The sequence below is a fragment of the Gossypium raimondii genome, chromosome 13 (assembly GCF_025698545.1).
Source record: "Gossypium raimondii isolate GPD5lz chromosome 13, ASM2569854v1, whole genome shotgun sequence".
NCBI classification, from domain to species: domain Eukaryota; kingdom Viridiplantae; phylum Streptophyta; class Magnoliopsida; order Malvales; family Malvaceae; genus Gossypium; species Gossypium raimondii.
Genome location: NC_068577.1, coordinates 41,343,344 through 41,367,468, shown reverse-complemented (window position 1 = coordinate 41,367,468; position 24,125 = coordinate 41,343,344). Strand labels below are relative to the sequence as shown.

The window sequence follows — 24,125 nt, the reverse complement described above, 5'->3', positions numbered from 1 at the left end:
TAATTTAATCTACTAAACGTATATACTTATTATTGACCATGATAAAAGTATATACTTAAATAGTTTATTCATCAACATAGTTTCAATATTATACAATTTTATATTACAACTAAGTAGATACTATAATTCCTATCACATGAGTATGCATATAAAATCTACATGTTTGAAATATAGATTTGCATTTCAAAATAACATACGATGTATAGTTTGAAACTATTTAATGATAACACGTAGAATACATACAATATTAAGATGAAAAATAGATTAAAATTTCGAGTAAAATGAAAATGAAACATATAAATACATTATATTAAGAATACTAAATGTACTACAATTATTTATTGTGATCTTGTCATCAATCCGAGTTGATGTTAAGTTAATAAAGTATGTGTACTAAGATAAAATGTATGAAAAAATAAAATAAAGGTTTGATTGGTTGGTAAAGTTAAGATTTTACCAATACAATTGATATTGTTTCAAATTTAACCACGTGCAAATAATTTATTGGCTTTAAAAAATAAAAAGATTAAAGTATCATCGATTAATATAACTTATTTTAATTATAAAAAATATTTTATAATTTTTAAAGGAATTGATGTTGGAATGATTCATGATGCCAACTCAATTAGGGAAATAAATATTAATATAAAGCCATAAAATCTTGAAAGAATAAAAATTTTAGCATTCAAGAAAAAAAAGAAAAAATTATTAAAACTGTCATGTTTGAAAGATGTCACATCATCTTGTATCTCTTATCAACTTATGATGAATAATTACTAAATATTAATACTCTATTTATGCTACATAATAAAATATGTATTAAAATGTTTATTTAAACAAATTAAAATTAAGTTTATGTAAAAATGAAAATAATATTTTTCAAAATGAATAAGATTTAAAAAAAAATAGCATCTCTATTTATACCACAATTATATGTTTAATAATGTATTACAAAATAATCTTTATTTTTATTTTTTATACTAAGAGATAAAGATGACACAGCTTTTAAATGCGTTGATTTTAACTCAACATCATTAAGAAAAAGTTAATTTGAAGGCAGTGGATGTTATGAAAAAGAAGGGTAAAAATTTCCCTCAGAGGAAGATATTTTTACTGGGTGAAGCATTAATGCGTTGATAGTAATCTGGTTCATTGCCATCCATGTTACCCAAACATGGGTGTCAGTTGGGGCATCAAGGAGCCCTAACCGCACCAAAGTGTGGTCCCATTTTTATCCCTTTAGTAGTTGAAGAAGGTAGTTAATCCCAACTTCCATTGCATAATTACAGTTATCCAAAAGTTGACTACTTCATTCATTTTTTTTTCCAATTTATATGAAAAAAATGTGCTTAAGACTGATTTGGTCTAACTTTAATTATTATTATTTATTAATTTCAATTTTCTTTATATTAAATGAATAGTAAATTTGAAGGGAGACATCAGAGGAAGTTAAGTCAAAAATGATTTTGAACAAAAGAAAAATAAAAAATTTTGACATCTTATCTGATCCGACTCATTAACAGATACTCACTAACTTGGAGTCGTTGGACAAGTCCAAAAGAGTCAATTCAAAATTAGAGGGGGGGGGCCCTCGAAACCATAAAGGAAAAAAAGGAAAAAAATTTAATAATTTGGATAACATTAATTACAAAAGATAACAAAAAGGAGCACCAAGTCTTTCAAAATAATTGTGGAGGTAAGAGGGATAGACTTGGACAGGTAGTCTAACACAACAGTTACCTACTACACCACCTCCTTCCTTTTGCAAGCATGCTACAACCACGGGAACATTATTAAAATTTTATTTTGGACCCCTTCCTTTTTTCTTCTTCCAAATTGCATGATCTTGTCTGCCCACCGAACTCATGCTCTTAGGTGCCTTTTCCCACGTATGCTACCGCAATTTTTGTGTGTTGCATTCATTCCGTTGCGAGATTGGGGGCCCCTGAGTTTTTTTATTTAAAAAGTTATACTTCAATAAATTATTTTACAAAATTCATACGGTATAATTTGTTATACTCCTATCTCGATTTGCACATGTGACAATATGAGAAGTGATCGAAGAGACACCCACAGAAGGTCCTCTATCTTATGTTGTCCGGATGATTATTCAATGACTAGCCACTTGCATGCTTTGTATCACTTACAGAAGGATCATCCATTCTTAATCACCTAGTTGGACCCTCATTAAGCCACTTGCTAACGTAGAGAGGGTCCTCTTCTTCCTTCTCAAAAATCCTAACATGTTAGTCTTTTTCCCTCTTTTCATTCTTCAACTTCTCAGGCTCAATGCCTCTCAAGGGTGAACTATAGCCTCCTTTATGCCACCACTTTCTCCTTCTTACATTCTTCCTTATCTCCTTTATACCCATCATCAACATGACTAAAATAAAATCTAGATTAAAAACTTACACATAATTATCAATGAGGTCTTAGCTCAATAATGATGACAATGTTGTGCTTTGGGATCTTTGAAATCTTAGGCTCGAATTCCATCTTATATAAAATGTGCGAGTCTTTTTAATTATAATTAATTATTCAATTTAATACTTATAATGATACAATTTAGCTTAAAAAAAAACCGGCGCATAATTTATATTTGGTGAAGAAGGAAACAACTACATGTGAGAAAATTATATAATAAAGTAGCATAGTTTTTTAATGAAAAATCTATAAATGATCCGCTAAATGATGGAAACTGTCTTTTTCCTAGAGCAAGTTCTGTTGCGGTTAATGAGAGAAAAACTGTTGGTTCACGTTCCTGCAAAATAATGGTTATTTAAGTGAGGACGGTTGGAGTTGTGGCAGTGGGTAAGTTTATGACCAAAAGAAGATAATTTTCAGTAAGCATGTGACTTCGCTTGTCGTTGCATTTCCTGCATTTTAAGGCACATGGTTTGCACCCCAAGCTCAAACTGTATGTTAGCCTAACATGGACTTGTCGGCTATTATTTTGATGTATATAGAGATTTTTCATTTTTAAAATTTTGTCGACATTAAATTAGGAGGCTTTTGTAAACCAAATTTGTTTGAATTATGTGGGTGCCCAAATTCTTCGTCTGTTTACTTTGTAGATCTTATGGTAAACTCCAATGGCCCACTCCAAGTAAGGTCTCTTTCAACTGATTTTGCATCTAAAAATAACGATATAGTGAACAAAACTTCTCATCATCTTCTTCTTCTTATACATATATAATTTCTACAGTTTTTAGATTTTATGGGGCAGGGTTGAAAAAGTGATTCATTTCTTAATTTATTTTGCAATATTTTATATGACACATACGTTTGTGGAATCTAAAATTATTTTTTAAATGCAATAAATCTTATTATAATACTAATTTTTAAATATTTTTATATAAAATCTTCAAATAAAACAATTAAAAAATTAAAAATTTAGACATAAATAATTTTTTTTACAAGATTCAAACTCAAATTATTTTTGAGGAAAGTGAACACTCGACCAGTTGATCACAACTTGGGTTTCATAAACACGAATCCTTTACTACCACACCAATAATTTAATTAATAAATAAATATATTTATATAAATTTTTTTTCTTTTGGACATTTTGTTATCGTGGCATAATCTAGTAAAATCTATAAAAACAATTTAAACCTAAAATATATGTTAAAAACCCCACATGTGATAGAGCATGAACCTAAGATATCAAACTTCTCAAATCTTCAATTTTTTTATTTCAACCAAAATTTCATTTTGTTTTATGTAAACTATTTACAATATAAATCGCATTAAAATTTAAAGTCTAAAATTATATTATAATAAACTCATAACATAAATTAATTTAAATAAATACCTAATTAGGTACAATCAAAGGACAAAAGCTCATTATTAAATGTAAAACAAATATATATTATAAACGTATTTGAAGAATTTTTGAATCGATTAATATTTCTTTAATTGTTTAATTGATATATTACTTAATTTTTATTTTAAATATTATAATATTATAATATCAATGTTACAATTTTTAAAAAAATATACAAATATTTGGTCAAAATAAAATAATAATTTAATCCTTAACTATAAATATTTATAAGGTTACTAAACAAAATTGCAACTACAATTGAAATTGAAATTTATCGCTACATTTTATTTTAATTGATATTTGATATTTGTATTTTTATTAAAAATAAATTTATCATAACTTTATATTGAATTTTTCCACTTAATTCTTGTTTGATAAGATTTTCCCACTAAACTTTAAGTTTTGATTGAATTTTCTCACATAAATAACTTGAGTGGAAAAATTCAATAAAATTAAAATTCTGTTGTAAAATTTAATTACATGAAAGTAAATGATAAATTTGTATTTGTCCATCTTTTAAAAGCGCATTTGCAAAATTTAACCAAAATAAATTATTATGTAAATTTTCAATACCCACGTATGTCGAAGTGTTTATGGGTCACGTTAGCCTATGTGTGATATCAACATTATATATAGGTATCTTAACCTGGTCTGATTTAAAATACGATTTTTAAATTTTGCCCAACAACGTTCATATAAATTAAAATTGATAAAATTAAAATATAGAAATTAAATTTACAACTTTTACAAAATATAATGATTAAAATCGATAAAATCTATAACCTTTGCAAAGTATAGAGAGTAATAGTAGAATATAACCTTTGTTTTTTGGATGGATTTCAGGCCAGAATTTGGGCCCTATTCCTTTGTTTTTCTGGGGTTTCTTTGAGCCTGTTCGACTGTTCTCTCCTTCTATGAAAAACAACAACTAAGGATAGGTTTCTCAATTTACCCATAAAAACCAAAGGATTTGACTTAGATCATTGACATTAATCACATTTTTTATTCATTTGATTAAAAAACACTACAACTTATTAAATTAAGGGTAAATATTAAATTTATACATAAATTTTGATCTAATGTGTAATATTATATATAAAATTTGATTTTGTGTGATTTTATACATGAAATTTTGATGTGTTTCAATTTTCATAAATCACTAACAATATTATCACATTAGTATAATTTTATGCTGATATATTACATACATAAATAATTATATTAACCCAATACGAAAATAAATATATGTATTTATTTCTTCAAATGTGTACAATTGAATCAAAGCTAAAGTTTTATGTATACATATCAACCACAATTTAAATTTCATATATGTAATTGCACCAAATCAAACTTCATGTATCAAATTATATATTAGACCAATGTTAATATATAAATTTAATATTTATCCCTAAAACAACTATTTTAAGAATTAAAGTATTAGAAAAGGGTTTTCTAAAATAAAATAAACCATACTTTCGACCAACTCCAACTTACATTCTCTTTTAATAGATAATAATTATATTGGGGTGTTTTAATTTTTTCTTAAAAGTTATAATTTTTAATCACTAATTTTAATTTCTTTTTGAAATAAATAAGAATAATTCAAATATAATGTATATCATGCTTAATACATATTGTAAGCAGTTTACAATGTCAATAATACCACATTGCAAACACATATATAATATAAAATTTTACATAACAAATTCTTTATAATTTGTGTAATTAAAGTAGGTGCCTAACCTATTGATTTATACATGAGCACTTGAGATTTTTAATTTTAATTTTATTTTTAGAAATAATTATTTTATTATTAAAAGTTGTATTTGGATCAACATATTTAAATTAATGTAACTTTCTCCAAAAGTTTCAAATGAAGAAATATAATTATATAATGGAAAAACATACAATCTGCCATGTATAAAGAGAAACATAATTTGTTGCTCAACCATTCATTGCCTATATATAGTTCAAATTATATCATTTTTATGATTATGCTTTTATTGTTTTATGACTTTTTGTATTCTATAGGTAAAATAAATTTTCAAAATTTTTTCAGTATACAAACATCTATGATTATTTTCTAATATAGAGGTTACATCTCTCTACTATTGAAATATCGAGTATTCATAAGTATTCACAGACTTAAATGTGGCATAACAAATTATTTAGTCTCTATTTTGTGCAGTATTGCTTATTAGTGATTAAATGTAGGGGTGAAGTCAAAACAATTTTTTAGGGGTCGAATGAAATTTTAATTTTTTGTAGTCTATATATTTATAATGTTTAAAGGATTAAGTTAAATTTTTATAATTTTAGAGGGGCCAAAGTAAAATTTTACCTTTACTAATTTAAAATTTTTAATTTAAAAAAAAAATCTAAATAACAATCTTCCATTTCAAGGAGCCCGAAGCCCTAGCTGCCCCTAGATTCTCCCCTGATTAAATGGAAATAATCCATCTCATTTGTGATTACAAGGTATGCTTTCATGCTGTGACTTGAGTTATAACGATTGCTTTTCATGTATTGTTTTAGTAGTCCAATGCATCAGACTATCGGAAACCAGCTGTTGTGAAGCAAAATTTTGTTAAGGCATTAGAATGACCCTTCCTTATAGGCTTCCTAAACTTATACAAATACTTTTACAGCATTAAATATCAAAAGAATTCCAACTTGATGTAAATCTACTTTTTTTTCAACTTTTTAAAATCAATTTATACTGTATTTAATTATCAGTAACTATTATTTAGCTAAAAGGTTTTTTAAAAATATCTATACTCTTGGTATCACGAATTAACTTAATTTCAACTCAGTTAGAGAAATTACGAAAATATCTTCTTATACTTAAAATAAGTTATATTATGGTGAGATTTGGATCCATGACATTTGAGTATATAAAATTTTAATTTTATCACTCAACCAAAATTTATTTTAAAATATTTTGTACATTTTAATTTTATCATGCACAATTTGTTACCTTTAGCAATTGTATATATTGATATTATTATTGATTGAATTGACGTCACAAGTTAACTCAAACATCAACTTAAGATTGATGACAACGCCATGGTAAACAATTGTAGGGTAGTTAATATTCTTAATCTGATGTATTTACATGTACTAAAATTTATTTTTAGTATTATACATATTGCATGCAAGGGCATTGCTAGGAGGGTTGGCAGAGATTCTGGCCTCCCCTAAAATTGAATTTTTTTTCATTAAGGCCCCTTAAATTAAAAAACAAAAATACATTAATAAAAATAAAATTGCACTTTAACCCTCTAAGTATGATAAAATTTTGATTCAACACTTTAAAAATTACAGACATAAACTATTAACCTAAAATAATTTTCTTACATTGTAAATAAATAAATTTGAGGTGTAATAGAATTAGAATTTTGAGTAATATTATAATGCTTACCATTATAAATTTATTTATTTATTTAAAAATGATGTAAAACAATTAAAAATACAACTTATTGCAGATCATTCCAACATTAGAAAACGTTAAATTTTCTAAACATCCATTCAGGTAAGTTGTTTTCCTCAAACAAATTCACCTTTATTGAAAAAAACCCAAAAGCTAAATTTTGTTTCTTAGCTCCCAAGCTAAACCAGCATACGTCATATCGCACATCCTTTAAAAAGAACAAAACCCCGCTCGTACATTTATATCAACTAAGGTGCGGACTGAGGAGGAAACTGAAGAGACAGTTTTTCTCTGTTCCTTTCATTTGACGAACACTGATCAAAGGCATGAAAGAAGGGGAGGTTGTGGGAGAAGAGTCGTTCTGGAACGGCGAAATGGTAACATTTATGGCACCTCCGGAAGAGCTTCAGTGTGCAAGAAACGGACGTAAATGGCGTTGTAGCCGCTGGAGGATCCACGGTGAATCATACTGCGAATTTCATTTTCTCCACCAAAAGAACCGTTGCAAGCAAAACCCTGCGAAAACCAGGCCACATAAGAAGAAGAGGAAGAGGACTAATCAAAATGAACGAGTGGAAGAAGAAAAGGGTATTTCTGTTTTGGACTAGGACTATGGGAATGGCGGAGAAGTTGAGCCTTGGTCACGGAGGACTAGGAATGCCAAGTTTGCAGCGGAGAAACAAGAGAATGGCCCCAAATCCAAGGTGGGTTTTACTTGTTCTGTTTTGTTTTTAAAGAGCTTTGTTTTGAAATGATGACTTTTTTAATGTGAACAACGCAGGGGAAGAAAGATGGAAACGGTGACAAAAGGGAGTCATTTTCAAGGACTGGCAATGTCTCCTCAGCTGAAAAAATGGAAGTTGCGGTGAGCTTGCCCGTTTGGCTTTGAAATTAAAGGTTTCTCTCTTCTTTTTTTCCTTCCGATTAAAGGCATTGTTTTCATTTGGAAAGTAGGGTGGTGGTTATTGCCATCAGTGCCATCAGCTCAAAAGCCGAGTGCAGTTCTGCCGCAAGTGTCAACGTAAACGCTACTGTGATTCATGCATAAAAAAATGGTACTCAAATCTTCCATCTTTTTTTTTAAAGCAACGTTTTAATGGCAAACAAAAAAAAAGTCTTAATTCAGTGTTTATTGTCACTAATGAAGAGATTCGAATATAGGTACCCGCGGTTTCCAGAGAAAGCCATAGCTGGGTCCTGCCCATTTTGCCGTAAAATTTGCAACTGTAAATCATGTTTGCGTTCGGACCAACTCATGAAGGTTAATATTCGTAGTTTGCTATTTAATTATGTTCTTTCAAGCTATAGAATCAACCTGAAACGATTAAGTGGAAAATTTTAATATTTTATTATTAAATAAATGCATGGAAAAAGTCTATAATAACAGTAGAAACGATCGCAAACTAATAAAGAAGAAAAATAAAAAATATGCAGATTTTACCTGGAAAATGGGAAAAATTCACTAATATTGAAAAGTAACAATACAATAGATTTGTGGCTATGTTCAGTTTTTAAGGGACAAACAACCCGTCTAATAGAAGAAGTATAGTCCTATACGAATACAATTTGTGCACATTGAACTTTTCAGGCTGGATCAAACAAGATTGAGTCACACAAGTTTAACATGTCAAATGAACTCTTGCATAGTCCTATACGAATACAACTTGTGCACATCAAACTTTTCAGGCTGAATCTAACAGGATTGAGTCACACAAGTCTAATATGTCAAATGCACTCTTGCTTCTATTTTGTGATTTTTATTTTAATGACTACCAGTGGGTTCTTACACATTCTAATAGGATGTCAAAAACTCTGGACTGCCATTGAATAAAGAAGAAAGAATTAAACACTTCAAGTATCTAATCTCCTTGTTGTATCCTTTCCTGAAACAATTTAATGAGGAGCAAATGAAGGAAATAGAGCTACAAGCCAAGATCCAAGGTATGAAATGTTGGGGTTAACTGATTATTTGAGTTGAATCAAAGACACCAATAATTCAAAAATATTGTTAATATCAAATGATGAATGTTGCGGCAGGATTAAGGTCATCAGAGATGGAACTACTTCGGGCTGTTTCTAGTGATTACGAACGTTTGTATTGGTGGGTTTCATTCTTAATATAATAAGAAGAATGTTGGAATTGTTTTTGGTCTCTGTTGAAATTAGCTTTGTATTATCTGTTTCATTTTATGGCAGCAATAATTGCAAAACATCAATAGTTGATCTCCACAGAGTCTGCCCAAAATGTTCATATGAGCTTTGCCTCACTTGTTGTTGGGAAATTCGGGGTAAATGCTTGCGGGGTGGAGATAAAATGGTCCAAAGATATTTAGACAGAGGGAAAGCTTACTTACATGGAGGGGAACCTTTATCATTAGATAAGGAAAAGAACAAGACAAGCTCTAGGAAACATGTCAAGCTACCATCTGAGTGGCAAGTAAAGGGAAATGGTGACATCCCCTGCCCAGTGGAAAAACTGGGTGGTTGTGGACACAAGTGCTTGGAGTTGAAATGCATGTTGCCAGCCAATTGGGTTTCTATGTTGAAAATCAAAGCTGAAAGATTGGTTAAGTTGCATAAACTTGACAATGGGCTTGGAACCTTAACAGGACATTGTTCTTGTCTATTTGATAATGAGATTGGTGTTGTGAATGACGCAATACAGGAACACGGTAGTAAGGAACGCTTGTATTCTCCTTTGGCCAAAGATTTACAACAGGGGGATCTAGAGCATTTTCAGTGGCATTGGATTAAGGGAGAGCCAGTGATTGTTAGGAATGTTCATGAATTAACCTCTGGCTTAAGTTGGGAGCCAATGGTACTGTGGCGTGCATTCCGTGATGTATCAAATAAGAAAGGTTCTTCAAACGTTAATGTGAGAGCAATTGATTGTCTTGACTTGTGCGAGGTAATTTTGTTCGATTTGCTATTTGCTTTAATGATCATTATCAAATATACGTGTTCTAAATGAGTATCATTATGTTTCTGTCAATTGATATTAATTACATTTTAAAATGCAGGTTGAACTAAACATTCATAAATTTTTCATGGGATATTTAGAGGGTTGTGTACATAGTAACTCTTGGCCTCAGATTCTGAAACTAAAAGATTGGCCCCCATCAAATCATTTTGAGGAGCTCCTACCACGCCATTGTGCAGAATTTGTCAGTTCCTTGCCGTTTTTGGAATACACGAATCCTTTCTCAGGCATCCTCAACATGGCAGCAAAATTGCCTGCAAACATTTTGAAGCCTGACCTTGGTCCAAAAACATATATAGCTTATGGATTTGTTGAAGAGCTTGGGCGTGGAGACTCAGTGACCAAGCTTCATTTTGACATGTCGGACGCGGTATAAAAATTTAGTATATATTGCAATATCTTGCTAAGTGGTTCGTTAGGGAAATGCTTTTATTGGAGATTTGGTGGCTTATGTCATATTTTTGGAATCATCAAGCTTTCTATCCTAGTCTTTAACTACATTTAGGATTTTGTTCACAGTTTTCGGTATATGTTGCAATATCTGAGTTTGAATTGCTCATATGTGAAAGAATATGAGTCTTTAGCTAGCAGCTTCATTTTAAATTAAACTAATGCAACAATGAATCCTATAGGGGACAGCCCATGGGCTAGAACTTGAAACTCTCAACTTTGAAGGCTTAGGTATGAATCTTGCAGAGAGAGGCAATTACTTGGATTGAATTTTCTATAATACTTGCTCCTATCGTCTCTGTTGAAAATTAAATCATTCTTCTTATATGAATACATAACAATGTGGTTGCTTTTGTACAACTCAGGTGAATGTTTTGGTGCACTCAGCTGAAGTGATTCATACCTCTGACCAGCTTGCAGATATAGAAATTTTGAAAATGAGGCATGTAAGACAAGATCAAATGGAGTTATATGGCAATTACAGGGACTCCAATTTGCCTTTGGAAGAGCAAGTAGGTATGGACTTTTGGCCGAAGCATTTGAAGATGATAGGTATAACTAGCAAGAAGGAAGTGAATCCATGTCAGTGTTCAGATTCAACAACTAAATTGCTGATGAAAACTTTAGGATTTCAAAATGAAGAGAACTCTAAATTGGATAAAGAAAGCAACGGGAGAATTAAAGAGGCTCATATCAGTGATACCTCATTTTCAAATATGCATTTTCCTAATGGCTGGGACGAAGATTCTTGTTTGCTGATGAAAGGGCAAGTTGATGCTGATGTCATGGTTAAAGTTGTGAAGTCGCCAAAGAGAAAAAGTAGAACTAGAAAGAAGAAAGTGAAATCTTGTCAAACATCATTGTTGGTTCAAAATAAAGAGGAATTAGAAGTGGGTGAAAGTAACAGGAAAATATATAAGACTCATTCTGGTGATTCTTCTTTCTGAAATATGCATTTCGATACAATTATACCTGCTTGAATTTTGATTTCTCTTTTCATCATTTTCATTGAGTTGAACTGCTCTATAAATCTGGATACGGTGATCTATCTGTTTCATTTCTCCTTTCTCAATAATGCCTATGAAAACTAACATTTGCTTATTTTGTTTCTCTTCTGGTTCAACAGATAAAGCTATAGATGCGTGTTTAACAAATGAAGCATCTGGAGGTGGGGCTCTTTGGGATATTTTTCGTAGGCAAGATGTTCCCAAACTTGAGGAATACCTTAGGAAGCATCATAGAGAATTCAGGCATGTTTATTGCTCTCCAGTGGATCAGGTAGCTACCCTTTCACAATTATATGCTTCTGCATATTGGCGTGTTTGTAGTGTCCTATAGTAAACACTTGGATTGCCATGTACCGGTCATTTCTATTAAATGTATAACAATTGTTTTTTTGGAATGATTGATTATAAATTTAATTAAATCCTAAAGTTGAATCATAAATAGTTTTTCCTTGCATTTTAAGATTGGTAAGCGAATGATCATTCCCTTTTTAGCCTGATAGACCTACTATGTGATCTTATCTTTAAGAATTTTGTTTGTAATTTATGATAGAACGAACTAGAATGAAAATGAATTTATGTGACAGGTTGTGCACCCGATTCATGATCAAACTTTCTACCTGAACATGCACCATAAGAGAAAGCTCAAGGAGGAGTTTGGTTAGCACTTTATTGGTGTTGCTCGGTTGCGTTGATTATTTCCCTTTCTTTCATAGAAAATTTATATGCTTCTTTGCAGGAGTCGAGCCTTGGACCATTATACAAAAACTTGGAGAAGCGATCTTTATACCTGCTGGTTGTCCTCATCAAGTGAGAAATCTCAAGGCATGTAAATTCTTGGAGATACCTTTTAATACAGTGTTGACAATAACCCAACTTTTATCTGAAATTGCATTTCAGAGTAGTGACTTTTTGTTGATAGAGATGAATGCAATTTTCTATGTTACTTGGCCTCAGATGAGAGTATATATTGTTGGGTGTATACAATAAGGTTTCGAGTTAGAACTGATATCCTTCCATGCAAGCTTGGTTGACCAATAAGTTTTGTATTTACTTTCAGATTTCTAGTGTATTGTTTTGTGTGCTAATGTATTATACGCTTCATAGGAGTTTCAGTTTGATTGCATCCCTGCATAATATTGTTATTATTATTCTGATTATGTATATTTTGCCCCTTTGCAGTCATGTACAAAAGTTGCTCTTGACTTCGTGTCTCCTGAAAATATTCATGAATGCATCCGTTTGACCGAGGAGTTCCGGGTTCTTCCACATGAGCATAGGTCTAAGGAGGACAAACTAGAGGTAAATTATTTCATAACATTATTTTGTTGAATTATATTGTGCACTTCATGCAACTTTCTTATACATCATGTTTCAACTTTGAAGATCATTAGCCTCCTGGTTTTAGCTTTTCTAATGCATACATGTTATTCCCTTCATATTCATGCTCTAAACAAGTATTATGAAATATTACTTTTCCTTCACTGTGTCACAGCATCAATGCTTAATGAATGTAAAAAAAGACGCATGACAAAGTAATGCTCAAAACCAAGAACAATAGTTCTCATATATATATATACCAAAAATGAAGCTTAGTATGTGCATGTTATCCATCTACAAACGGGTGAACGGTGTTTTGATATTACACCCTTTATATGAAACAGGTGAAGAAAATGATGCTTCATGCTTTGAAATATGCCGTGGAGGAATTGGAGAAGCTCACTGCATGAGTCTCTTAATCCCCATCCTTTGAAATATATTTATTCTAAATATTGCCAGGCAGCAACAGTGGTAGGTGTCATAATTTTTGCGAACAGATTTTGCACCTAATTTGTTAGAAGTCTCTTCTTTTCGTTGGAGTTCTCAAGGGTGTGTCCATTGTTTCTGGTAAGAAGCTCAGTTTTTTTGTACAAACTCTGATTTCTGAGGGGAATTGACGTGCAAGTTATATTGTATTTACTCTTTTCAGCCAATGCATGATTTAAACTTATTATATTCAGCCAATGGTTTAAGATCAACCTCTTATTTATTTAAGATTTAGCATAAAGCACCTGTGTAATGCAAATGCTGGCAATTTAACGTGCATAATGAGAAAGATTATACATGGATGCAAAATTTATGTGCTCTATTTTATCAACCTTAGCATTCTTCAAAGTAACAAAATCTTGAAGATGTTAATGGCTCCAAAAAAGACCACCGAATTTTTATGGTGACAATATCAATTGCCACACGGCGGGTCGTCATCAACAACATTCTTTGTACGCTTGACTTCTTACAATTATGACGACTTTTAAAGTCTTTTGGTGTATCAAATTCATTAAGGTAGCGCTTGAGAATTTAGATTTGAGTTTGGATTTTAAAACATGGGTTTATAATGTATTTTTCTTTTTATAAATTCAAGCTTAAATTTTAAAAAGGATTTTAAAACACGTGTTTATAATGTTTTTTGATAAAACTCGTTCTATGCAATAATCTAAAGACATTGATTCTTTATCTTTTTGACTTCAAGCTGTATTGTTTATTTCAAACTAAACACGGTGGTCATCAATGTTGTAAAAAAAGAAGAGAAAAGTTAAATTTGCTCGAGTCTTCTTAATGATTTTTTCCTTAAATTGTTTTATTATAAAATTATTATTTTAATAAATAAATGTCATTTGAAAATGAGAAAATATATATTCATTTATAATTTTTTTATAATTTTGTATGTATTTTTATCAAAAAAGAACTTTTAAAAAATTTTATTTTAAAGTTTTATTTTAAATTTTAATTTTAAGAATCAAGACTAAATTAATAGAATGTGTAAAGTTGAGGTTAGATTTGTTGAATTGTTTAGAATTAAGACCTAATTGATAAAATTTATAAACATTGGAGAGCTAAAATTTGTTATTATGCCCATAGAAAAAAAGAACAAGCCAATATTTTGTTAGTGATTTAATGGAAGAGTAACTAAAGTATTAAAGTTCAATAACACTAGTGACTAAAATATAAAATTCGAAACTTGAGTAACCAACAAATTCATAGGCAGTTAATTTCAACAAATTCATGTTTTTTTCTTACCATATATAGCGAAGGAAATCCAAAATTTCAAATTCAAGTTCCCAAACATTACATAGAAATCAAACTTTTCTTTCAGCAAAGCAACCCTAAGATAAGAGATTTTACTTTCATTTGATGAAATCGACCAGAACCCTAGTCTAAGAAAACATATGCAAGCAAAGTGAACATCAAATTTGAAACCCCAAAATCGGGATATCACCTAACCAAAGTTGAAGTTGGATTAAGGATCAAGTGCACTGCAGTGTCAATCTTCACATAATGCTGCCACATTACCAATCCAATACTATCAAACTGTTTAGCAGCAACCTAATCTAGTCTTCTAAGGTTGATTAAAGGACCAAACCATATCCGATCATAAGAAAATCTGAAAATTCGAGAACTGGTCCTGAAATATATCTAAAAGGAAATTCAAAATTATTCAGATGCCAGAAAACCATAAAAGATTTCTACCCGACGAAAATGAGCCAACATCATGTGGATGATGAATAACTCAATCTTCCAATCCAATACTTCAATTTCAAACGGGAACATAAAATTGCCAAATATCTATTAGTCCAAACACCAATACAACTGCAAGCAACAATTCAACTACTACCATGGCATTGTGTTCTCAAAAATTAATTGACAAATACATTAAATTCACATGGTCCACTCTAGGCATCATGCTAACAGACCTTGGTACAGAAAGCCCTATAAACCCATCTAAATCGTCATCACAAAGTAGCTTCCCGTAGCTGAGTTTCCATATCATGTTCCTCATCCCGACATTGTTGTGGATGTTCCTTGTACTCCAGTCACAGACATGACCTCCCCAGGGGGCGGGTGATCAAATTTGCATGTTGCACCATACTTGCATGTTCCAGTTTTCATGTAGTATGGACAATGAACAGATCCCTGTCAATGTATCCCATGATTATCTCAATAGCATTGACAAAAAGAAAATTACTATCTAAAACTATAATCTTTATGCTTGAAGACAAATCCTAGACGGATGGAAATCCAACAAACAGAGAAAGAAAAGCACAAGTATCATAACCAAGTACCAAAGCCATTAGGGAAAAAGAAAAATCACCTCTCTCCTAGGTAATCCTGCAAGAGTGAGCTTAATAGCTTGCTGAGAAGCTTCGTTGGTTGTTAACCGATCAATGGGGTGATGGAACTTGCATCTATCTCCAAATTTACATTCCCCTGTCTTCATATAGTACTGCAATGTAAAGAATAAATTGGGGAAAAAGTCATCAATAAGCATATTGATTCCTATGATGCAGGTAACATTACAAAGTAAGTCAAAAGTTTTTCGAAGGTAATTTGGATGCTTTATAGCATGAAAGAATTCTGCAGCTCTAATCCAGGATCAATTGTATGAGAACTATCTTGTTGGTCATTAGAATACTGGGTGACAGCAAGGAATTCAAAATAATAATTAAAAGACAGACATATTACAGCTAGAAATTTAAAAAACATAATGGATTAATGCGCACATCACATTCAGTCTGTCCAGGTCTCTGAGGATACACAGGTTGAGTCCCTACCAACTGCAATATGTAAACAAACAAAATGCATCAGCACTTAAGCAAACAATAAAAATTCAGAATCATCAAGCAAAATATCTCCAAAGAGAAAAAGTTATTGTTATTCTACAGAAGACATTTTGGCAAACCAAGAAGGAAAGGTTGAAGCTAAAGATTACTCTAGATTTTGGAAAATTGCATCTAAAAGCAGCCCAACACAAAAAGGTTAGGAAATTGAAACCACAGAAGACTGAGTGAAACTATAGAGAGAAAATGCAACTCTATGAACTCGAACAAAAGAATGTAGCATATGAGTGACATTAACAAATAGTAGCCCTTGGATGAGACCGTGACCCAGTTCCAATTGGTATTACAGTGAGATTGCAAAATCAGGCAGAATTGCAGTAAGATTGGAATTAGCAATAGCCCCATTATTTCATGGAAACACCTGCAAACCAGTGACAATGTAGTGGGAAAATCACCTGACCCTCAAGAAAATATTACCAAAAATTATTATTAATAAAATTTTTACTAGTTTATTTTTCATTTTTTTTTATATTTGAAATATTTGGAAAAAAATCTGTTAAACTTGGCATCTTTGTTATTTAACAATAATTAACCTCAGTATTTGACCCAATGGTAAATGCAAGTATCCTCTGCTCAAAGACAGCTTCAAACAACTCCTTGCTATATATACAGACCCACCCCTCCCACATATCGAAAAAAGGTAATAGAACTAAACTCTCTAATTCAAATCGAATAACTATGCTTAATTTCAAATTAAGATTAAAACAAGAAACACTTCACCTTTTTTCTAGCCACCCAACCTTGTTTAAATTGTATAGCCTTAGAATGTAGAACCATATCTGGATCATACTAATGCCAATCTAGCTAGCCATGACTTAATCTAATCATGGCAAGCCAAACTGCAATCTAATAAGGCTGATTTTGGACTCAGAGAACTAAATGCAGGAATAATAGAGAAGCAAAAAGAAAGAAACGATAATTCCTTTTACTGTTTTAAATGAAAATAGATTTCAAAGATAAAAATTAAACAAATTTGTCAAGGAATCATCTTCATATTGAACATAATTTTACAAGGAAAAAGTTTCTGAAGCAGGATGGGCCTCTCACAAAAAAATGGGCAATAAGTGGTTGGGTAACCTTGCCACCAATAATAAGAGGGAGAAAGGAAGAGCCCCGGGGGGAGATGGCGATCATGAAACATAAAATCTCTCATTACCGTTGGCATTGTTTGCTGAGCAAGTAGAGTTGTCTGACTTAATCTGGGGTCAATTGTTTGATATAGAGAAGAAGCTGGATTAACAACTCCAATGTTCAGATTACTGGCAGATGCTATAAGGGAATGGCCTAGTGCTACAGGAGGAACGAATGCTGCACAAAAGCTCAAATAATGTGAGGCACAAATACTGAACATGACATTTGGAAACTTAAATTAATTATATCTTTAACATCACAAACATTGAAGTTAACATACCATTCCTATCAGGATGATTGTACCGGCAAGTAGAACCATACTTGCAACTAAAATTGAAAAGGTAAGTTAGAAAAGTTAGAAGTTCGGATAATACTCTATTGTTATTAGATTTTAAAACAATTTGCCATAGGGCTAATAAATACCTGCCAGTTTTCAGGTAGAATGGGCAATCTACTTCATCCTGTCAAAAGCAAGCATACGTTATCTATGAGCTCTTCATAAACCATGTACTTAAGTTCATAGGAAATACAGTACCTAACTACCACGAAAAGTGAATAAATGGACAAAGCAAACAACTGTAATGTTGATTAAGTCCTTTTTTCCTAAATATATGTATGAATAAACATTCTAAAGCTTGAAACAACATCCTCCAACATCTATTTTGTGTTTCTTCAATTTCATATCTCATCAAAAGAAATTTGACATAAAATGAATCTAAGCAAACATCAAAATTGAGAATAAATTGAAATTTATAACAGAAAAATCAACACAAACTATTCTTTTATAAACCAGTCTCATATCAATATGGACCAGACCAGCCACACTCTCCTTGAACCATCTGGCTTATTGATTTGACAACATATATGGAACCATCAAAATGGATCAAGAAATAGATGAACCAATGAAATTGTAAGCCATTGAACCAGAATTAAGCCAAATGGATTTTGAGATTGAGCTTTAACAACTTAAAGACTTTCTAGCCTAAATCTTAAATTTCTGCACGCATAATTCATAAATTAAAGTTTAATCTACCACCAGCCAAAAACTTCAGGTTACCTAGCAGGTTACTGAATCATATAAAAAAGCATAACTTTGAAGCTAGATCTACAGTTTTCCCATCATCCAAAAAAACCACCACAGCTTCAACCAGTTATGTAAATGAAGCTTTAAAGAGAAGATTAGGGCTGTACAGTTACCTACTCTAAATTTAGTAATGAAGCTTACCATAGGGCTTTAGTTGCAGAGAAATTACTAGGACTGTTTCCCAACATTGGACTTCATTTCAGTTTGACAGGTGTGGCCAATCTAGACGAGTCTTTATTCTCAGAACTCAAAAATAATAGCAGTACAATGAATATGGAATTTTCTTCATTTAATCCAACTGCTGGTTAAAAGGGATTACAGTGGTTCTTCAATTTAGTGTTCTAAAGTTCATTGTCAAGACCATAGAGCTTTGAATGTCAGGAAGACCACAACGAACATTGCAGACCAAGACTTTGAGGATCCTTTAGATAGAAATGTACAACTACTGGATCCTATTGAATACCTAAGAATAAACTTGATCTTGGAAAGGATAGTATAGCCCACCAAATTAATATGATAAGAGGTGATTTGGATGTTAGAGGCAGCTTAGAGGGTTGTAACAGGAATGAGATCATCAACAAAGATGGTCTACCCACTGAGTGTACAAGTGAAGTCCCTTTAGAGTGTTATTTATCAAAAATATATTGGTAAATTGTGATTTGAAGTTTGTTGTGGTAGGGCTGATCCTATGTTTGAACATAAATTTCCTGATAGAGTTCATTTCCCTGCCTCCTTGAAATCAATACCACAAACCTCTTGATTTTAATCTTCCGCAAGACAGTTCCAATTATTAGAATGCTTCTAACCAATTGTTTTATTTGCTAGTATTCCTAAACAAAATTGTCCAGTGGCAGGGATTCTTGATGTGCTTGCTGCTTCTTGCCTTGACAACTATCAACATTGCATTTGTTTTGCTCATTTTATGGATTTTCTAAAGCAGACAGTATTTGCATTCTAACTTTCCACAGTCAAGTTTTTTAATTCGGGAGAGAATGACATTCACTATTTAAGACATATTTTATTAGTGTTATTTCTAATTTGGGATATACATGGTACTTAGCATTTTATTATGGTTTTTAGTTTGCTTATAATACATATGTTATTTTTGTTTCGATTAGGTTCCAGATGAAGAATATTTGAGTCATTGTGATTTTCTTCCCTTGTTGATTGTATTCTGTTTTCTCCATATTTCTGTTTCTGCCAAAATTTCCTCTATTACTCTAGATTTGTTTCAGTCTATTTCTCAAATTTCTGTTCTATATTTAATTTCTTTTCCCTACTTATTCTACATCACTGATGCACAAGTACTTACTAAAAGGGAAAAATGAATGCATGCCAGATCTACACATTACCGGTCTTACTGGAAGTCCTATATTTAATTCCTTTTCCCTACTTATTCTACATCACTGATGCACCAAGTATTTACTAAAAGGGAAAAATGAATGCATGCCAGATCTACACATTACCGGTCTTACTGGAAGTCCTATATTTAATTCCTTTTCCCTACTTATTCTACATCACTGATGCACCTACTATTTACTAAAAGGGAAAAATGAATGCATGCCAGATCTACACATTACCGGTCTTACTGGAAGTCCTTTGGAATTATGATATAGTGCCGGCTTAATATCTCCAGATATTCCCCCAATCTTCATGGCTATATCACTCTGCTCACAGTTGACATTGTTTTGTAGGGATAACTGTATTTGGATATCTTTTGGGTGGTTAAATTTGCAGGTTGAACCAAATTTACATGTTCCGGTCTTCATGTAGAACTGCAAAAGTTATAAAATCAAGGATGGAAAATTTAAAATCATAATTGGTACAAGGGACAAGAAGCAAAAAACCATAGGAGGTAAATATCTTACAGCACAAGGGGGTTCAGAGGGCCTTTCTGGTAACCCAGATACCGTTAAATTCTCAGAATCACCCTGAGAAAAGAATCATGATATTATCTTAAAGGGACAGATGAAAATAACTGCAAAGTAAGGAATCCTGGATGAATGGAACATACAGGAGCATCCAATTTATCTTTTGGATGATTGAACTTGCACTTCGAACCAAACTTGCATCTTTGAGTTTTCAAAAAATACTGCAAAACCAAACAGGCAATAGATGGAATATTTTAAGAACTAAAGTTCAACCCATTAAATACTCAAAAGCATAAAATTATAAAAATCACTTCTTACAGGACAATCTGGCTCTCCTGGTCTCTCAGGGAGGGATTCACCAGCTGGAACAGGTGGAACCTAAAGAGAAAAAAGAAGGAAATCAAACTGTATCACAATAATGTACACTAACTTGCCTTTTTGGCAATACCAGGATAGAATTTCTAACATAGAAAACAAACATGAGTAATAAGCTCATTGATGTGTCCACATGAGAGAAAAAAAAGGTTAGACCAACAAATAACAGTGCATCTTTAATTGGAACAACCACATACTGCTTGTCCAGACAGGCATGCAAGTTGAACTAAAATAACAACTCGATGATCCATATTATTAGATATGCACATAGTAAAAAAAACAAATGAATAAGTACAAAAGTATATATTAATGGGATCTGCTCAGGAATTTAGAACCACAAGCTACTCCAAAAGAGCCAATCAAACTTAGACAAACAGCAGAGAAAGCATGTTATTAATCCTAGGGTGTATCAACCTCTCCCTAGTTCCTCCACTACATTGAACCTGCCTAGCAGGAGAGACTGACAACCATAGAGGCATTCCTAGAAATGCATTGACATGCACCAATCAGTGAGATGGGAGGTTGCCCCTTTTTATCACAGTTTTTTCTAGGGCTGAGGTCAGACAATGTCTCAGCTTCCTTAAAGTAGCTGCCAGAAAATCTTGAGGCAGGACCTTAAGGAGAAGCCCACTTTCTGCATACCATCATTCTAGGTTGGTCTTATTAGTAGTTCCCCCCCAAAATCTCCAACTCCTATATTTATGCCCAAGAAGAACTGCCAAAGGTAACTTGTTTTCTTCCACTCTCATTCTTGCAAAGTCTGAGAGAGAGAAAAAGAAAATACTCTTGGATAGTTGTGTCTATCTTTTGACTCCAGAAGAGGGTGAATCCCATTAGTCTCATAGCAATAGAAGGATGAAAATTTAGATTTACTTTTAATTTTGTGAACTTTAAATAAACAATGGAACTCCCAATTTCTTTTCTATTCAAAATATTTTATTAGATAAAGTTTCTAAACAACTATTTTGAAGATACATACATAAGCATTGAATTTGCATCTTACAAAACCAGGCCATTATCTAACAAAAACATACATCTAGGCCTGAAGATTGTTTAACGATTTGGGAGTTCCAAAGGAAGAACAAGAAATCAGATAATTATGATATTAAGTCTATATATAAATAATATTAATAATTATTCAATTACAATAATAACAAGAATGCAAAATTCAAAGTGAGGATGAATTTTTGGAACCAGTCTTGAAAAAGGGACCATTTCTCCGTTACTTGGTTACTAGATATAGTTTAGTATACTGATTGAATTTTATAAAACATGCAAGCATAATGCTATAGTAGTACAAAATCTTTTAAATACTGGTAAAACTAAATACATAATTAGACAAGCCTCATAAATATGCTTATCCATGCATAATAGCAGCAATCATATACTTTAAAGGCGATAAGTAACATTTATATGATAATACTTTTCTTATTAATATAAAAAATGTGTAATATATAAAAGTTGAAAATAAAATTTCATTCAAATATTAATGTTTATATTGTACCCAAAGAAAAGTAATTTCTATAGGCAAACTCCAGTAAGATTCATTATCATTGGCGTAAAAGATGGCAATAAAGGTCACCTCTTTCCAATATGGGATTCCACCCTCAGGAACCCAAATAGGATGGTCAAACTTGCAGCTATCTCCAAACTTACAGGTTCTTGTGAGCATATAATGAGCACAATCCTTTTCTCCTGGCCTTTGAGGATATATAGGTAAATTGCTTGCACTCTCCAATCTAGGTCGCTTGACTAAAGAGCTAGCAGAATACCAAGCTTCAATCTGCCCAAGTGTGTTTTGGGCATCCAAAACATTCTGATGGTAGAGAACTATAGTACATAGTAGTTATATACAACAAAAAGAGGAAATATATACGTTAATAATATAAGTTTAACATAAAAAAATGCTTTTATATAAAGAAGATATAATAGTTTGGCAATTATATACCAAATAACAGTGTTAATTGCAAATACTTTAAACTTTTAATTTGAAAATATTACTAAACTCTAGAATTAATTAGAGGTACTGGGAGATACCTAACGTTGTTAACAGTTAAATAAGGATCAAGATGACTTAAAATAATTGTACAAAAAATACATATATAGAGTCAATTTTTTGAACAAGCTGATTCAGGCCAAAAGCCCGTGGGTTCCCTTCCCAGATTGCATTAGATTACACACCATATTAGAGTGAAAAGTACAAATGTTAGTATAAGAATAAGCTCAATAATCATGTCATCATTGCTCCCTTCAGCAAGGAACGACAAAAACATGCAGGGATCATAGTTGAGTAGTTGGTATGATTATAACGGCATCAAAATCATTTAGTAGACAGAAGAAGAGCTAATCTAAAGTTCAAAATACAAGTAAAGGTTACCGCTAAAGATCACCCTTCCCATCAATATTCTTAACGAACTACGGCATCTAAGATTGTAGCTTCATAACAAGAAAAACATTCAAACACAATTAATAAGAAAGAAAGAAATTAAACTGAGAATCAGATTTGTGTAAGCAATCCGGAAATAAAAGCAGCAGTAGTTTGGTTACCTTGAGAGGGGCGTTTGATGAGTGAGGCGGCAGCAGCGGCAGCGGCAGCAGCGGAGGGGTGGAGTTGTTGAAGCAAATGAGACTGAGACTGAGACGCGGCGTCGGAGTCCAGATAACGGTGGAGAGTGGAGGCGGAAGGTGATGGGGATGAGTAACCGTAAAACTGGTTGGCCATTTGGCCACTGCTACTAACCCTAATTCACAAAATTTTAACTATGCCGTACACTCACTGCTGAATTAGATGTCTGAAATTATATTTTCTTCATTTTTAGATTCTTTTTTTTTTCCTTTTTATTATTTTCGAAGGCACCCCGGTAACAGAGTAATGCCGCGCGGTAGGTCAGCGTAGCTCAATACGCTCTGAAAATTATTTATCAGAAAGGAAATAGAAATTTGTAAAATTTACTTTTAAATTTTTCCTAGGAAAATAAAAGAAATCAAAGTAAAGCAAAAGAAAGCATGGTTAAAAGAGTGAAAATGATGTGTGTTTATTTTATTTAAGGGTAAATTATAATTATTCGTTTTCAACTATAAAACTTTTAATTTTGTTACTGATTTATTTTTATTTTGTTTTGATCACCTGTAAATTGTTAACAAAAGTGGTAATGTGATTAGAGGTATTTAAGCGGTTAATCAATGAATTAGTATTAATCGAACTTTTAATCCTTTAATCGTTAATCGAACCAACATTTTTCAAAAAATTAAGCGAACCGAAATTTATATCTTTTTTTTTTTGTTTAAACAAGTATAAAACATATAAGCTAAATAAATT

The 24,125-nt window shown here is 31.9% G+C and overlaps 2 protein-coding genes across 2 annotated transcripts; one reads left to right on the top strand and one right to left on the bottom strand.

Moving 5' to 3' along the window:
• Nucleotides 1-7,516: 7,516 nt before the first annotated feature.
• LOC105784286 (lysine-specific demethylase JMJ26-like) lies at nt 7,517-13,708 on the top strand. The gene is made up of 14 exons (XM_052626272.1): nt 7,517-7,960; nt 8,038-8,121; nt 8,211-8,311; nt 8,418-8,517; nt 9,056-9,197; nt 9,294-9,357; nt 9,453-10,164; nt 10,277-10,606; nt 11,052-11,616; nt 11,813-11,964; nt 12,278-12,350; nt 12,430-12,515; nt 12,873-12,992; nt 13,355-13,708. The coding sequence occupies exons 2-14, from the start codon at nt 8,110-8,112 to the stop codon at nt 13,418-13,420; spliced, it is 2,523 nt and encodes an 840-aa protein (XP_052482232.1). The 5' UTR covers nt 7,517-7,960; nt 8,038-8,109; the 3' UTR covers nt 13,421-13,708.
• Nucleotides 13,709-15,257: 1,549 nt separating this feature from the next.
• On the bottom strand, nt 15,258-23,701 carry LOC105783213 (zinc finger CCCH domain-containing protein 37). Its single transcript, XM_012608530.2, has 12 exons — nt 23,354-23,701; nt 22,389-22,636; nt 20,750-20,809; nt 20,575-20,652; nt 20,429-20,491; nt 20,141-20,335; nt 17,900-17,937; nt 17,757-17,803; nt 17,502-17,653; nt 16,229-16,282; nt 15,820-15,951; nt 15,258-15,641 (listed from the first exon to the last, which is right to left on the bottom strand). Exons 1-12 carry the CDS (start codon nt 23,526-23,528, stop codon nt 15,504-15,506), a joined length of 1,380 nt encoding a protein of 459 aa, XP_012463984.1. The 5' UTR covers nt 23,529-23,701; the 3' UTR covers nt 15,258-15,503.
• Between the last annotated feature and the right edge of the window lie 424 nt (nt 23,702-24,125).

Excerpts from the sequence above, each read along its gene's own strand:
- LOC105784286 (XM_052626272.1), top strand. Across the intron at positions 11,965-12,277 it reads ATTGCTCTCCAGTGGATCAG|GTTGTGCACCCGATTCATGA; the intron begins GTAGCTACCCTT and ends TTTATGTGACAG. Across the intron at positions 12,993-13,354 it reads CTAAGGAGGACAAACTAGAG|GTGAAGAAAATGATGCTTCA; the intron begins GTAAATTATTTC and ends TATATGAAACAG.
- LOC105783213 (XM_012608530.2), bottom strand. The coding sequence starts at position 23,528 with ATGGCCAACCAGTTTTACGGTTACTCATCCCCATCACCTTCCGCCTCC. Across the intron at positions 20,810-22,388 it reads GAATCCCATATTGGAAAGAG|GTTCCACCTGTTCCAGCTGG; the intron begins GTGACCTTTATT and ends TTTTCTCTTTAG. Across the intron at positions 20,336-20,428 it reads CCTCTGAACCCCCTTGTGCT|TTCTACATGAAGACCGGAAC; the intron begins GTAAGATATTTA and ends TAACTTTTGCAG.